The 14,834-nt window shown below is 39.4% G+C and overlaps 2 protein-coding genes across 4 annotated transcripts in view; both read right to left on the bottom strand.

Annotated features, from left to right (window-relative positions):
* Positions 1 to 1,416: 1,416 nt before the first annotated feature.
* On the bottom strand, positions 1,417 to 8,258 carry LOC117973425 (proteinase-activated receptor 1-like). The gene is made up of 2 exons (XM_034925708.2): positions 7,924 to 8,258; positions 1,417 to 5,509 (listed from the first exon to the last, which is right to left on the bottom strand). Exons 1-2 carry the CDS (start codon positions 7,988 to 7,990, stop codon positions 4,335 to 4,337), a joined length of 1,242 nt encoding a protein of 413 aa, XP_034781599.2. The 5' UTR covers positions 7,991 to 8,258; the 3' UTR covers positions 1,417 to 4,334.
* Positions 8,259 to 9,838: 1,580 nt separating this feature from the next.
* The window catches only part of LOC117403965 (ras GTPase-activating-like protein IQGAP1), a 101,261-nt gene continuing 96,265 nt past the window's right edge, over positions 9,839 to 14,834 (bottom strand). For all 3 annotated transcript variants that reach the window (XM_058993011.1, XM_058992940.1, XM_058993076.1), the window contains exons 36-38: positions 14,086 to 14,232; positions 12,568 to 12,676; positions 9,839 to 10,755 (exon numbers count right to left, since the gene is read on the bottom strand). In XM_058993011.1, the coding sequence (XP_058848994.1) occupies positions 10,642 to 10,755; positions 12,568 to 12,676; positions 14,086 to 14,232 (370 nt within the window). In that variant the 3' untranslated portion in view covers positions 9,839 to 10,641. The remainder of the gene's footprint in view (positions 10,756 to 12,567; positions 12,677 to 14,085; positions 14,233 to 14,834) is intronic.

The following is a 14,834-nucleotide window of genomic DNA, read 5'->3' as shown; positions in this document are numbered from 1 at the left end:
AACCAGGTCTATTGAGCTGACTTGAAAGGCTATGATCAAAACCACAGAATGTGCAGGGTGCACCAAACACTGCTTTACACCCTGTTATCAAACACCCTTCGATTTTCTCTTATTCATTTCAAAACCACAGAATGTGCAGGGTGCACCAAACACTGCTTTACACCTTGTTATCAAACAGCCTTCAATTTTCTCTTACTCGTTTCTTCAAATGTAGCCTGCAGTTTTGTGTTTTATTTAGCTACAGTGCACTGAGAAGATGATAATTCACATTTGAGAATGTGAAGGATTTCTATGTTTACACTACAGCTTGCAGTTTTGAATATGCATCATTGCATTAAGCTATGATGGAACAGAATTCTGTCATGCAAGACTTCTATTCCAATCATCTAAACAGCTGCAAACCTACATACATGTGCATCAAATATCCATGTAGACCATCTGTCTTGTGATCATTCCCAGTCCATACCCTTTAACACACACTGGGGCACTTGATGGAAAGTAGTGGACATTCTCCCTTTTATATGGTGCTTTGAGTGGTAGTTACGAGCAGAGTTTACTGGCTTAAGTTCCCTTAATTTTGCAATAACTATACACTCTTCCCATCACCATAGCACAAGCTCCACAACACGAGTAATAGTTTCCAGGCACTACTTGTCTATCAGGACCCCTATTAATGAAGAATCAACTCCTGATCCATTTTATAAATCTGCTTTAATTAATACATTGTTTGCTATTCATGAAACTGTTTTGTTAAAGAAGTCCACAGCATTCAAGAACAGTTTCAGCAATATCAGACTATATTTTAGAGTTTGAAAAAACGTTTGCTTTTTTCCTTTTTCATTTGCTGATCTGCAGTGGAGATGTATAGGGTTAATCGTTCAGCATCCTCGACCTGGAAAATAAAGACGAGCAGGAAGTCGAAGGTCAGAACAGATCTATTCCACATGTCCTTGAGCAGCAGAAACACAGCGAACAAAGATAGGAAGCAGCCTCGTTGTTCTGGGTATGAGTTTAACAAGACGTGATTCCCCTTGGACTTGCGCTCTTTACTGTGTGTTACTCCAGGCTTCTAATAGTTACATTTTTACTTACATGTTCCTGTTTAAATTCACTTTTAAAAAAAAAACAATTTTACAAAAATAGAAAGATACAGAAAGATGTCCATAAATTAAACAAACTGGGGATTCTAGACTGCAGTTTGAGAACCTAACAACATTCTAGAACAGTTTCACTAAAGTCACATTCTTGCCTCCACAAGGATACCATTTCCAAACATATGTCTCATGACTTCTGATCTGTGCTGCCATTACTACAGAAAAGTTTGAAGTCTCGCACCATGGACAATGGATGAAGGACTGGTTTTAAACCAATGTGAAACACTACAGTAGTTTAAATAATGATAAATGAAAAACACTGTCATTTTTCAATAATATGCACTTTAATTATATACATATATACTGAAGATAATGTAATACAATTTACTTAACATACAAAGTGGTTTTATACATACTGGAGTTTACAATAAAAAAACATAAAAAATACAAAACAAACTGTACAACTAATCAATAAAATATTACAACTCCTCAGTACTAATCTGGAGAGTAGCAGACAAACAAATATGAAACACACATTGGTTTTTTGTTGACACGAAGGACCTAGGTCGTATATTTTCGCTGTTTAATTTTTTTTTTTTTTTTTTTTACTTCAAAGAATAAAAACATTAAAATAAAATGTCTAGGGCTCCCGAGTGGCGCATCCAATAAAGGTGCTCCACGTGGAGTGCAGGATGCGCTCTATGGTCTGGACGTCGCGAGTCCAGGCTATTCCACAGCTGACCATGGACGGGAGCTCCCAGGGGGCTGCGCTCAATTGGCCGAGCGCCGCCTGGGGGGAGGGAGGGTTAGGTCAGCCAGGGTGTCCTCGGCTTGGCGACCCCTGTAGTCTGGTCGGGCGCCTGCGGGCTTCCCTGTAAGCTTCCCGAGAGCTGCGTTGTCCTCCGACGCTGTAGCTCTTGGGTCGCTGCATGGCGAGTCCGCAGTGTGAAAAAAAGCGGTCGGCTGACGGCACACGCTTCGGAGGACAGTGTGTGTTCGTCTTCGCCCTCCCGAGTCAGCGCAGGGGTGGTAGCGGTGAGCTGAGCATAATAAAATAATTGGTGATTCCAAATTGGGAGAAAATCATAAAAATAATTGGCAACGACTAAATTTATAAATAACAAAAAAAAAAGTCTCACTCGTTTGTTGCTAAACATTTGCAAAAAAACCTTGGAGAACTGCCTACATTTCCTTGAGAGAAAAACCTACAAATTCACACTATCGCCACAGAATACAAACTACTTCCATATTACTTGATTACAGGTTTGAAGAATGCCACTAAAATATGCCAAGTTGTAACAATAACAGAGTAATGAAATATGATCTCTATAGTGGATCTCCTACATGCACTGATTACTCAGTGAATGAACCCCACTCATGCATTAATACATAGAACTATGAGGTGAATATCTCTAGGAAGGGAATGATTTATGTTTACAGACTACTAAAACAGTTTATCATGCTAGTAACAATAATGCAAACATCAGACCAACTGATATGTATGGTACAGAGTGGTGACAGAAGTCCATGGAAACTGAAATGCCATGGCTAAACTCCTTTCACACTGGCATGCTCTATCTACCTGGGTCGGACCCGGTGCCATGCGGGTCAGCTACGTGATTTCACACTGCTTTTTGAAGAAGCTGGGTCGACCTGGGTGACAGAAGCAAGTACACAATGTGTGTACGCGATGCCTCGGAAGCAGCAACGTTCACGGGTACGTGGTTTCACACCACACGGAATTGTGACCCGGGTAGCCAGAACATGGGTCAGGACCCAGGAAGGAGTGCCAGTGTGAAAGGGGCTCCAAACAATACATAAAAGAGTTGCCAGACCCATAAAGCAGGTTAACTGCATTACATATACAAAAAGCTTAATATGCAGAAAATATTTTTGTTTTTTTAGGTGTGTATGAACTACCTTTTAAGAAACTAATTACCTAACTTTTAATAGCTTGGAAACTATTGTTTTCCCTGTGGCATTCACTTTGTCATTGAAATTATAATTGTTTTTAAGCTTGTGGAATCATCTGATTCTGATCTTGCCTGCTTTGTCCCTGACTCAGTGTGACGGAGCACAAAGAGGCCTGATCTCAGTGGACGGAGCACAAAGAGGCCTGATCTCAGTGTGACGGAGCACAAAGAGGCCTGATCTCAGTTTGACGGAGCACAAAGAGGCCTGATCTCAGTGTGACGGAGCACAAAGAGGCCTGATCTCAGTTTGACGGAGCACAAAGAGGCCTGATCTCAGTGTGACGGAGCACAAAGAGGCCTGATCTCAGTGTGACGGAGCACAAAGAGGCCTGATCTCAGTTTGACGGAGCACAAAGAGGCCTGATCTCAGTGTGACGGAGCACAAAGAGGCCTGATCTCAGTGTGACGGAGCACAAAGAGGCCTGATCTCAGTGTGACGGAGCACAAGAGGCCTGATCTCAGTGTGGCGGAGCACAAAGAGGCCTGATCTCAGTGTGACGGAGCACAAAGAGGCCTGATCTCAGTGTGACGGAGCACAAAGAGGCCTGATCTCAGTTTGACGGAGCACAAAGAGGCCTGATCTCAGTGTGACGGAGAACAAAGAGGCCTGATCTCAGTGTGACGGAGCACAAAGAGGCCTGATCTCAGTGTGACGGAGCACAAAGAGGCCTGATCTCAGTGTGACGGAGCACAAAGAGGCCTTATACTTGCTTCACTGCCTCCCTCATTTTCAGAAAGGTTATTGACAAGCTCAGAGACAAGCTTATAATACACCTCAAACAAGGGTCCACAAAACAGTTCATTAGGACGGGAAAGGACAGTAAACATGGAAAGCAGGGAAAGTTTTTTCATTAGTGCTTTAACCCCACCCTATCCCCCCCCCCCCCCACACACACAAAAACACCTTCAGACTTTTTGCAGGGAATACAGTATCTCTCAATTGAGGATATCATTTTTATTATTCAGATTTTGTAATGGGAAATATGTTTACCTGATCTAACTAGCCGACTGTTATAACTGTATATTAATACAGCGGAACAGGCAGAGTGTGCCTCACTAGTAATATACTTCTCCTCACAGTGAAAACCCCCGGTCTTCAATATTTTCACACTTCCCTAAATGGCATTGCATTCGTATTCATATTAATATTCACCTTTCAAAGTATTTTACAGGGGGTGAAGTCTTTCTTTACAACATTATATTCCAAACAAATGTACTGTAATTCTGGTAACACATCTGTGGGGCAGTAACACTGAAACATCATATTTCAAGCCATCAGCTTTTTATACTGGCTGCTAAGGTTGCTCGAGAAGGTTTCCATTTTGCTGCTGCTTTCATACTTCGTGCCGCTAGCCGTGTCGGTCTCATTTTTACAGCAGAGAAGGTTGTGAAGCTGCCTCTGGCACTGCGAGGAACCAAAGTAGTAAATCAGGGGGTCCAAACTACAGCTCAAGCTGCCGAGACACATGGAGAGGAGATAGGCAAAATAAGACGTCTCATTGTACCCATGAGCAAACTGCAGGTAGTGAGTGAGCAAAATGATGTTGGTTGGCACAAAGCAAACAATGAAGACGGTTAAGACGGTGACTGTCATGAAGATCGCACGGGTCTTCTTGCACTTGTTGGCCACGTTGGTCGAGTTGAGGCACTGGATGATGCGGATGTAGCACACGGTTGTAATTATCATGGGAATGAAAAAGAAAATGAAGCAGAAAATGGGAAAGAAGTAAAGATAGTAGCCTTTAAACTCAGAGATATCCAAGACGTCATGGCAGGTGGTGATGCCTAGCTCCGGTATCTTTGCCGTCTGCTCCGACAGAACAATAGGAATGACCCCGCCGATGGCGAGACACCACATGAATAAGCACACTACAGCTGCGTTTTCCCGGCTGCGCCATGTCAGAGATTGCATGGGGTAAACCACAGCCAAGAACCGGTCAATGCTTATGCACATCATAAGCAGAACTGAGCAGTACATGTTGCAGTAGAATGCGGCGGTGACGATTCTGCACATGACTGGTCCGAATCCCCAGTTGTTGCCGCAGAAGTGGTAGGAGATCTTAAACGGGAGGAGGAGCACAAACAGCAAGTCGGCGATGGCCAGGTTTAACATGTAAATCACTGCTGGCTTTCTCAGTTTCATTTTGCAGATGAACATAAGGATAGCAAGGCCATTCAGAAGCAGGCTGGAAGTGAACACCATGGTATAAACTGATGGAATAAAAACAGTCATCCAAGAGCCGGTGAGGAACTGCTTGGTCCGATCGGAGATGAAGGTTATCGTGCGATTCCGGTGAACTCGAGTTCTTTGAATGGGGTCATGCACAGGTTCATCCCCAGAGCCGCTTCCCTCAGAATCACTTCGAGACTCCACATCAAAGTACTCGATGGGTTCATCTGTTGCTGTCATGGTGAATTTGGGAAAACCTCTTATAATGCTCTCTGAAAAGAATAAACAGAAATTCAAATGATTCAATCTCAAACCGAAGATCCCTACCTGAGTTTATAACATGATATGGAAATAAACACAAAATCTAATTATATCACAAGGCACAAGATTTACAAGTTTACATCAGCATAGCTGCTCTGTTAGAAAATTGAAAAATTGATTCAAGTTCATTTGCAGTAATGTGCTAACAAATTCAATAGCTTTCTGTCTTAAGAAAGAGATTCACTTAAGTAACAGTGAATGCCTAACTTCCTTAAATACAATTATTGGCAGGCGCCTTTATCCAAGGCGACTTTCAGGTGTTATAGTGCAAAAACACTATTTAAATACAGTATAGTTTACAAGTACAAATATTACTAGAATACGATATGAGATAAGAAGTAACAAGTTACTATGAAGACAATATGTAAGAAATAGCATAATAATAGAGGATTATTATAAACTAGTAATATTTTGATTAATCCAAATATACAACTCATTATTATTTATTTCTTAGCAGACATCCTTATCCAGGGCGACTTACAAGATATAAAATACAATTACATTATTTTTACACACACTTACCCATTTATACAGTTGGGTTTTTACTGGAGCAAGCTAGGTAAAGTACCTTGCTCAAGGGTACAGCAGCACTGTCCCCCACCTGGAATTGAACCCACAACCCTCCGGTCAAGAGTCCAGAGCCCTAACCACTACTCCACACTGCTGCCCCTGCTGCATTCATAATGCGTGCAATTTGCTGTTTATTGTTCATTTTTATTGTTATTTTATGATGAGGTTTTGCGTTAAGCAGAAGTTGATGCAATGTGAAATAATAAACATTTACGGCAGCAATGTCCGGATCAAGCGCTTTAATGGATGTCGGACATAGGAGCCACTAGAGGGCGCTAAAAACGATGTTAGTAACAGAGTAGGTTTCGGGGGTGAGATTAGGTTTAAGGATAGAGATTACGTTAGGGGTAGACATTAGGTTTATGGGTAGAGGGTAGATTTAGGGATTAGTAGGCTAATAGGTACCTACTGGCCCATTCCTGTGGGATAATTTTTGCTTGATAACGTCCCATTGAATCGTCTGATCTCAATCAGATCGGCTTCTCAGACTGGTAGTAAGAAAGAACGAATTTGGCGCACATAAGCATTCTGGCTATTTCGTGATTTAATCTAACAAAATGTGCGTTTCGTTGATGCAAACACTGCACTGCACCACACGTTAGACTACACTGCATACTGTTCCCAATACAAGACCATGTTCAAGATAGGGGAGCCCGGGGTTGGTTGTCACAGTGCTCATAACTATGACACTAGATGGTGTAGGCAGGTGATACTAACACTGAAACGTGTGTTCTACTGTCTGGAACTCAACCATCTTGTAATTTGAGGTCTATTCCATCTAACATAAAGGTCAGCACATATTTCATTTTTTTTTTCATACCCAAAGTAAAAAATGTATATCTTGTTATTTATGTTATAACTCTTGGTAGTATTGGAGTTTGCTTGAACTGATGGCCATGTTAATAGAACCAGATACTGGCTATCTTTTGGTGTAAAAACAAAACCAGTAGGTACTGAGAGAATTAAATTGTCATGTAAAGTCGGGTTGGGGCAGGTTGTCACATAGTTTTGGGGGTTGGTTGTCACATGTAAATCCTATAGGAAGAAGTCTTATATTTTTTTCTTTTTACTTTTTTTACACCAACATGTGTGATATGTCACCATATAATGTTTATTTAAGTTATTTACTGTTTGTTCTCCGGTTCTGTGGAGGCTGTGGTATTATTTTGTAGCGTGGGTCAACATTTCAAATATATATTAGGTCTATATTTTTTTATGTTCAAATACAACTGTTTCTGTCATTGTACACAGTAGAAACTTTATGTTATTTAAAAAAAACCAAAAAAATGTTGCCTTATTGTCAACTGTAAAACCGAGAAAATACTTTGTGACAACCAACCCCAGTACGGGGCAGGTGGCCGGCGCATTTTCAACAGTCTAAATATAATATTTGAAATAAAGTTACGCTGAAATAAAAAACATCAATTTGTACGTGAAGAGTTATTCTTCAATATAACGAGGAACAGGACCTCGCAGAATGTCACCAGATTGAGGAAAATAATAAAGAGTAAAAAGTGTGACAACCAGCCCCGGTCTCCCCTACTCGTCCGTAACATGGATATGCTTATGATCCCATAATAAAAATACTGCATTTAGTGAAGCATAAAAAAACACATCTTCAGAAAAAAATAACAAACAACAAAACTATACAGTTCCATATTTACAAATATATATTCATTGAATTTGGCTAAAATAACCAAAGCATTGTTGGTTTATGTTATAAGTACAATTCTGAGCGGCTATTGGCAAAAAAACAATATTCTCTTAAAAAGTAACAAAAGGAGTATCCACTCACCGTTCCTCTGCATAGCTGTTACAGCGGAGAGAGTAAGAGCAATACAGATTATAGCTTTCAAACCCATGGCTGGGCACTCAGCGGAGGCGCCGCGCAATTCCTTTCTGAAGTTCGTAAAAAAAAAAAAAAGGAAAAAAAAAAAAAAAAGAGTACTGCTTTGTTCAACAAGGGTGTTTTGGGTTAGTCTGTAACACGAAGTTCAGAACGGTGGTGTGTAGGGCGAAACAAAAACAAAAAACCCTTATCCAAAATGTGTTAAAAAGTTGCTGCGGCGACCACAGTGCTGTAACTCCAAAGATCCACAACACTGGACGAACTGTCTAGCAACCCCCTTTGTTGTCTCCTCCTATTCATTGCTGTGACGAAACAACATGCCATGCTTGCCAAGGGATTACGTAATTTGTATTTCTACCAAATGCACGAGAAATCTGATAAATTATCTCCTATTGTTATGGTGCACCCTATATAACTTTCCTTTGCTAAGTGGAGTAGCCTACTTTTATGGCTGACCAACTTTATTCGTCGAAAATAGAATACCACAGTGAGACATAAAAAGAGATTAGCTTTAGCAACTAAAGAGCTGAGGGCACAGCTAGGTGTACATTATAGAAATAATGTCATGGGCACGGTCTGCTAGGGTTTTCTAGACAGATGTCCAAGTAGGATTTTTACTGGCTCAAAGGCGGCGGGTTTCTCTGCTACCAGTAGCTGCACAAAACCCATGATTAATATTACGTACCCCGTTTGCTTTCTCTAAACTAAATGCGAAGGACACATTTTTCTGTCTTTGTCCCTGATGTTAAACTGCTGGCAGTAGAGGATGTCTGTAGCACGCACCGCTGGCACAGCTGTCACTCAGAATTAGAGCTCAGAATCATGACGTCGATGACCATGACGTATTTCAACAGTATGTACAAAATACGATTTATCTATAAAATGTCTCATCATGCAAGCCGCGATTCCGGTTTTCATGACAATTGGATAAGCGGTTCTTCAGATGCAAGGGGATGTACTGGACGCGGTCGACATTATATATATCTATAGGAACGTTTCCATAGTTGTTTCCATATGGCATCCCTGTTACACAGCTTGAGTGGCATGTGGAATTGGTTAAGAGTCGACATACTCCCCCTCGTTTTTGGATATATGACTGAGGTACTTGAACATGATCAATCCAAAGGCAAGGTCTTGGCTTTGTAAAACTGAACTGTCAACCTAGAACCTCTTCCTTTCCAACAATTAACATTGTATATGGATATTTATGTGTCAGTTTCATTTTAAAATGGAAAGTTAACAGTTCAGTTTTATTCAAGGGTTAATGGCTTTGCTGTGGAGTGTTAGAAGGTAATAATTGAACTCGTCATTTATTTAAACGAGGGAGCTCCATCCATACTGCTCAACACACCACAGCAATGCCATTATTACTGTTGTACTACAGATTTTTACAACTACACAGTTAATTTTACTTCCTGTGTCTCTTATAAACATTGTAGTCCATTCAAATTGTACTTTTCATTGAGAGCAGGGCTGAAGCATCCATGTGAAATGTTTAATCAGCAAGCAGTGTCCTGGGAACAGGGGTCATCTTCTCAGCTGTTCCATCACAGTAATAACAGAAACCCTCCATAGAAAACAATGGCACCACAGTGCCCTAACACTATCAAAGAGGGAGTGCATTAACCCCTTATGGTACACAAGGAATTGAGCGGTTGTTCAAACAGGTTTGAGAGAAATTGACGATTTGCATGACCAGATCCAACCTGTCAGTACATTTTAAACTCCGTTTCCTGCACCTCATTGCAAAAATAAGACATTTCGCATCATTTCTATTTGTGGGACACATACGTCCCTTGTAATTTACAGAGTTAAGCCATGCTACATTTTGAATATCAATCAAACACACACTGAAGCACTATGGTGTTTCTTAGATTTATTTCTGCTTACACAAAACAATGTGTGGAAATGCAAAGAAACATTCCTATTGAAGCAGTAAGAGACCGTGAGAAGTTATAGTATTCAAAATAAGCAGAACAGTTTCCAGAAGTAAGACATTTAAAAAGGCACAGAGAAACTCATTCAATAAAGCAGATAACAGACAGTGTAGCTAAAACGTGTTCTGGTTTAATACTCAATGGCTACAAATTCACTGTCCTATATTTGACCATGAGGCAGTAGTGCATTTTAAAAATAAATCAATTCATTGGAATTCATTTTACATTGAAATTGAAAGGAATGTCTTAGCTCATATAACTCTCTCTATTTCTTTTAATTATACATTTGTAAATTATTTCATATACAATCAGTCGGTGTCAAGGAATAAACAATGTACTATTTGTGAGAGAAAAATCAAAATATATTTAATATTCTTAAAAATTACTTAATAGATTAATGTGGAACATTTCCTCAACTTTTACAATTCTTTTTCTTTTCCTCTCTAGACAGATGATCTACTAAACCCATACTGTGGATTGATTAAACACACATTGAGAATGAATATGTACCCATAAAACCCACAGACATCGAATTAGTTATTTTGCTAAATGTTTTTTCTACACTTTAATTTTTTTTTTTATTATAAGGCACGTGAATGAATCTTGTTTTCTTTTGAGTTCCAGTTCTTTACAATACAAAATGACATGTTACAATAAAATATTTAATAATTATAACTGGCAAATGAACTGCAGGCAGTCCCATATTGGCTGATGTTTGCAGAGTGCCTCATTTGCCATAGAACTTCTTGTTGAGCAGGAATATCAGCAGATTGACGTTCACTTTAGCTTTGTCAAATATCTTCATCACAGCTACGCCCTCATACTGCAGCTGAAGCAGATCCTACAAAAACAAAAGCATCAAAGACCTCACCTAAAAAACAATTCCTCTTTACATGTCCCTATGCACCGACTCGTTGCGACACTCCAATATTATTTGGGTGGTTTACAATAAAGTTGAAGGGAACATTTCTAGACCGTAAAATAGTAAGAAGAATGAATAATTTTAAAAGTCTAGAACTACAGCTATTATATGGCCGTTAAATGTGTCTGCGTTTTGCCCATCTGTAATAACCTTACCTATTCACCCTAGTCTCTATAAAAGTCGCCTTGGATAAAGGCATCTGCTAAATAAACTAATAATAATAAAGAAAATTCCCCTCAATGGACTAGCCTACTGCTGCAGTATATGCAAACCTTGGGATGACAGCAATCATTTGAACAGTTTGTTTTTACAGGCACAGGTCATCGAAAATGGGTGCAGGGTATTAGAAAGTTTGCAAGAAAAAAAACCCTTTCATTAAAAACAAGAAGTAAAAAGTTATTGGCAGGAAGAACCCAATCCATGCAAGAACCTTGCTAATGATTTCCTCTGCTCTGTTTTCATGGATACTGTTATCCCAAACAACATTCGTTGCCAAGGGAATAAGACTTCACCAGTAAAGAGACAAACTAAAGTGACATACATTTATAACTTTGCAGGGAGAAGGCAAGCTTTTTGCTCCAACCGGGACTCATATTTATCGATTTTCATAGGTGAACACAAACAGGAAGGTATTCAATATATATACTTATTTAATATAGCATATAGCAGTGGCTTTAATAAGGTTATGTTCTGGTAAAACTGTAAATAACGTGGTGCCATGCTTGTCAAAGTGAATACCACACCAGGACATTCTGGGCGTGCTCTATTGAATATGTGTCAAAGCTGAATGATGAACGTTATCATTCTGAAACATGAGCGCATCTTAAGTTGCCACTTGAAACCAGTTAACAAGAGATGACTGATCTAAAACTACATAAATGGGCTCCAACAATCTGTTTTTACAGTACATTACTACTGATTAATTTAAGTGGATCAGTGATAAAAGGTATACCGATTTGTATTCGGTATTTCTTGAACCCGTCAGACGGAGGGCTCCATTTCAGTTCTTTATAGAGCCAGTACATACAGTACACCTGCCACAGAACCTCGACTTGCTCAAACATCAGCTAACTGAAGAATTCTGTGTAAAATGTTTTTTTTTTTTTTGTTTCATTTTGTTTTTGCTCTCTTCTTGTACTTTTGTATTCCCGCTGACATTTCTCAAAGTTTTGTTTTAATGAGTTCTACGTTCTCTGTTGGGAATACAGTTAGTTTGAGGTAATCATGGTGCAATACAATTTTCCTGTAAGTGCAAATGTATTTTACAGAGCAAAATCTGTGAAGAAATAATACTGACTTCCAGCCACTTCTGGGTGTCTCTATTGCCTTGGCACGCAATATTCTTTTAGGTGTATGCAATGTATGACAAGAGGCTTCCACATTGTATGATAAATGTATGACAAGAGGCTTCCACATTGTATGATAAATGTATGACAAGGTTAGAGGGAGATTAAGGTGAATGGTACACTTAACAAATGCATCTGAAAAATGCAATTTTTCACAGGACTTTTTCACACAATTAACCTTCTAATGTAATCATTTTAAACCAAATGACCTGTTATGTTTTTTATTATTACTGTTGCTATTAGCAGTAGTAGTAGTACTAGAGGTATTCTTAATATTACTTAACCAAGCTGTGCTAATCCAATATCCTGGAAGTTAATAAAACAAAACCATCCCCCTCCTGTACACGTGTTACTGAGGAAGCGTGTACCTCCTGATATACTGTACCTGAAAATGAAGCTGGACTTTTTCCATTTCCACCCCCATAAACTTGGCTTTGACTTCAAAGTCACCGACTTCCTCACTGGGTGAAATGTCAAACATAACATTCTTAAACCTACCAGACAAGGGTGAAAAAAACACACACCACCACATGTTTCAATTCAAACTTACAGGACCTTACACATTAAACCAATTTCCAGCTTTGAAACACATTTTGTGCACTTCTTTGTTTGTACATTAAACCTGAAAAAAAGTGTGCTATAGCTTCCCAGAGATTTGTAGTCACACGTATTTCCTACACGATTAGCCTCAATAACACTGTGGGTTCACACAATGGTCTCAACTAGTTGGTTAAACACGGCAAGTCTACTTTTTTCAGACTTTAAAAAGACAAATTCCAGATGATGCAATCATTTTTCTGTGAATGTATTTTCCAGAGCAGAATAAGTGAAATAACAACATCTGGGGTTCTCTTTATTGCAAACTATGCACTTAATACTTGGTACTGTATGTTGCTCTTTTAGTTGCACTAGAGTAGGGAAGAGAAACCTCTTATTTTATGTATATACATTTATTGAATAATAGGAATTCACACTGAATTTATCTGAAATTAAAAAGCAACATATTGCAGAGTGCATGTCATTATGTCACGCTCAATAGGATCATTCCCATTCTAGAAAGCCGGTTTTGATGTGAATTTAAATGCAGCTTATTGCACATCCACGCGGCAGTCTTGCAGGTTTGGTTATGTGCATGTTGCATGTGTCATTGTTTAATGAACACTTGATTAAACTGGGTGAGCCTCCAAGAGCAGGAAACTATGCATTCATTGTTCTCCCAATAGGACAATCTCATTAGCTTTGCACAGCCAAGTTAATTTTCAACAAATACCACTGGCTGTGTATAAAGAGCTCTCTGCATCTGTCCTTTTTTCCTGTTTATGTTATCTACTGAATAATATGGGTTACGATCTACTTAATTTGCCGAAATATACGCTAGAATAAAAAGGTCAGAAGGGTTTCTGGCTCCCATCCCCACTGAAGGAAGAAGGAACAAAACAGGAAATTGCTCCTGTGATCTGGGCTAATGATCGAGCCCTCAGCCAGGGATGAGAAGATGTGTGTTCAAAGTGCTGCACTCGCTCCTGCAGGGCTGTTTAATCAAGCCCATATTATACTACGTGTGTATAAACATGCACCAGGAATGGAAATAGAAGCCATGACTATTTTCATTTCAGCTTACTGTAATAACAAACACTCTTGTTATTTTCACTATATATATATATATATATATATATATATATATATATATATATATATATATATATATATATATTCTTGACTACTGTACATCCTGATACCCGTAAGTCTGAAAATGTAAAACACAAACAACCCGTCCTGTACAGAAGCTACCACTTTTTCTATATATTAAAACCCTGAATCCAATAGCATGCGTGAATGTTTGAGTGCAACAGCTTTCAAGAACTCAACGCTTGTATAAGCCACGGCTTTCCTCCATACTCACTGGCTGGTCTGCAGACCCTCAATCTCCAGAATGACCCCTTTCTCGTACAGCCTGGCGGCAGTGTACCTTAAGGATGAATGCTTGAATGATTTCCTGTTGCCTTTCTCATCTCCTTTCTTATCAACCTTTATTGACCTCCTGGCATTCCTGCGATAAAAGAAAAATGACCAGTTTAACATCTAGTCATAAAATGTTTACATTCAATTTAAGACCTTTTGTTTTACATCAAGATATCATTATTTGGTTTCTTACTACATTGTCATAGTCTTGCCTTTGATCAAGTGCTACTCTACTTGATTAAAAAGTAGACCATGTTGCTTGTCTTTAAAATTCCAGAGTTGGTTTTAGCTGGAAGGACAGAACCTCACCCTCTTCCCTCCAATGGGTCGACTTCTGTTCAACAGTCTACAACCAGTACCGTACACTAATCTGTGCATGGTCAAGTAATGCATGCAACAGGAGAAGAGTATCCAGGGACTGTCCACGAAGTAGAAATCACCTTGGTTTAACATCTCAGAAAAAAGAACCCACAAAAGAATATCTTTTCCACCGACACTGTTCTGGAAACACACAGTATGGACTCCAGACTCTTTCTATATTGCCCGGTGTTCATTGGAGATCACCCCTTGGTGTCTGATCTTGTCAGATCTCAGAAGCTAAGCAAGGATGAGCCTGGTAAAGGTGTGTTGGGGGCTCAGTAGGTTGCACTGTCCCATCCAAGCCAGATCTCCACCTTTGCCCCGAGACGG

The sequence above is a fragment of the Acipenser ruthenus genome, chromosome 1 (assembly GCF_902713425.1).
Source record: "Acipenser ruthenus chromosome 1, fAciRut3.2 maternal haplotype, whole genome shotgun sequence".
In the NCBI taxonomy this organism is placed as follows: domain Eukaryota; kingdom Metazoa; phylum Chordata; class Actinopteri; order Acipenseriformes; family Acipenseridae; genus Acipenser; species Acipenser ruthenus.
Note: the sequence above shows the minus strand (reverse complement) of the source record. Positions and strands in the feature narration are given on the sequence as shown.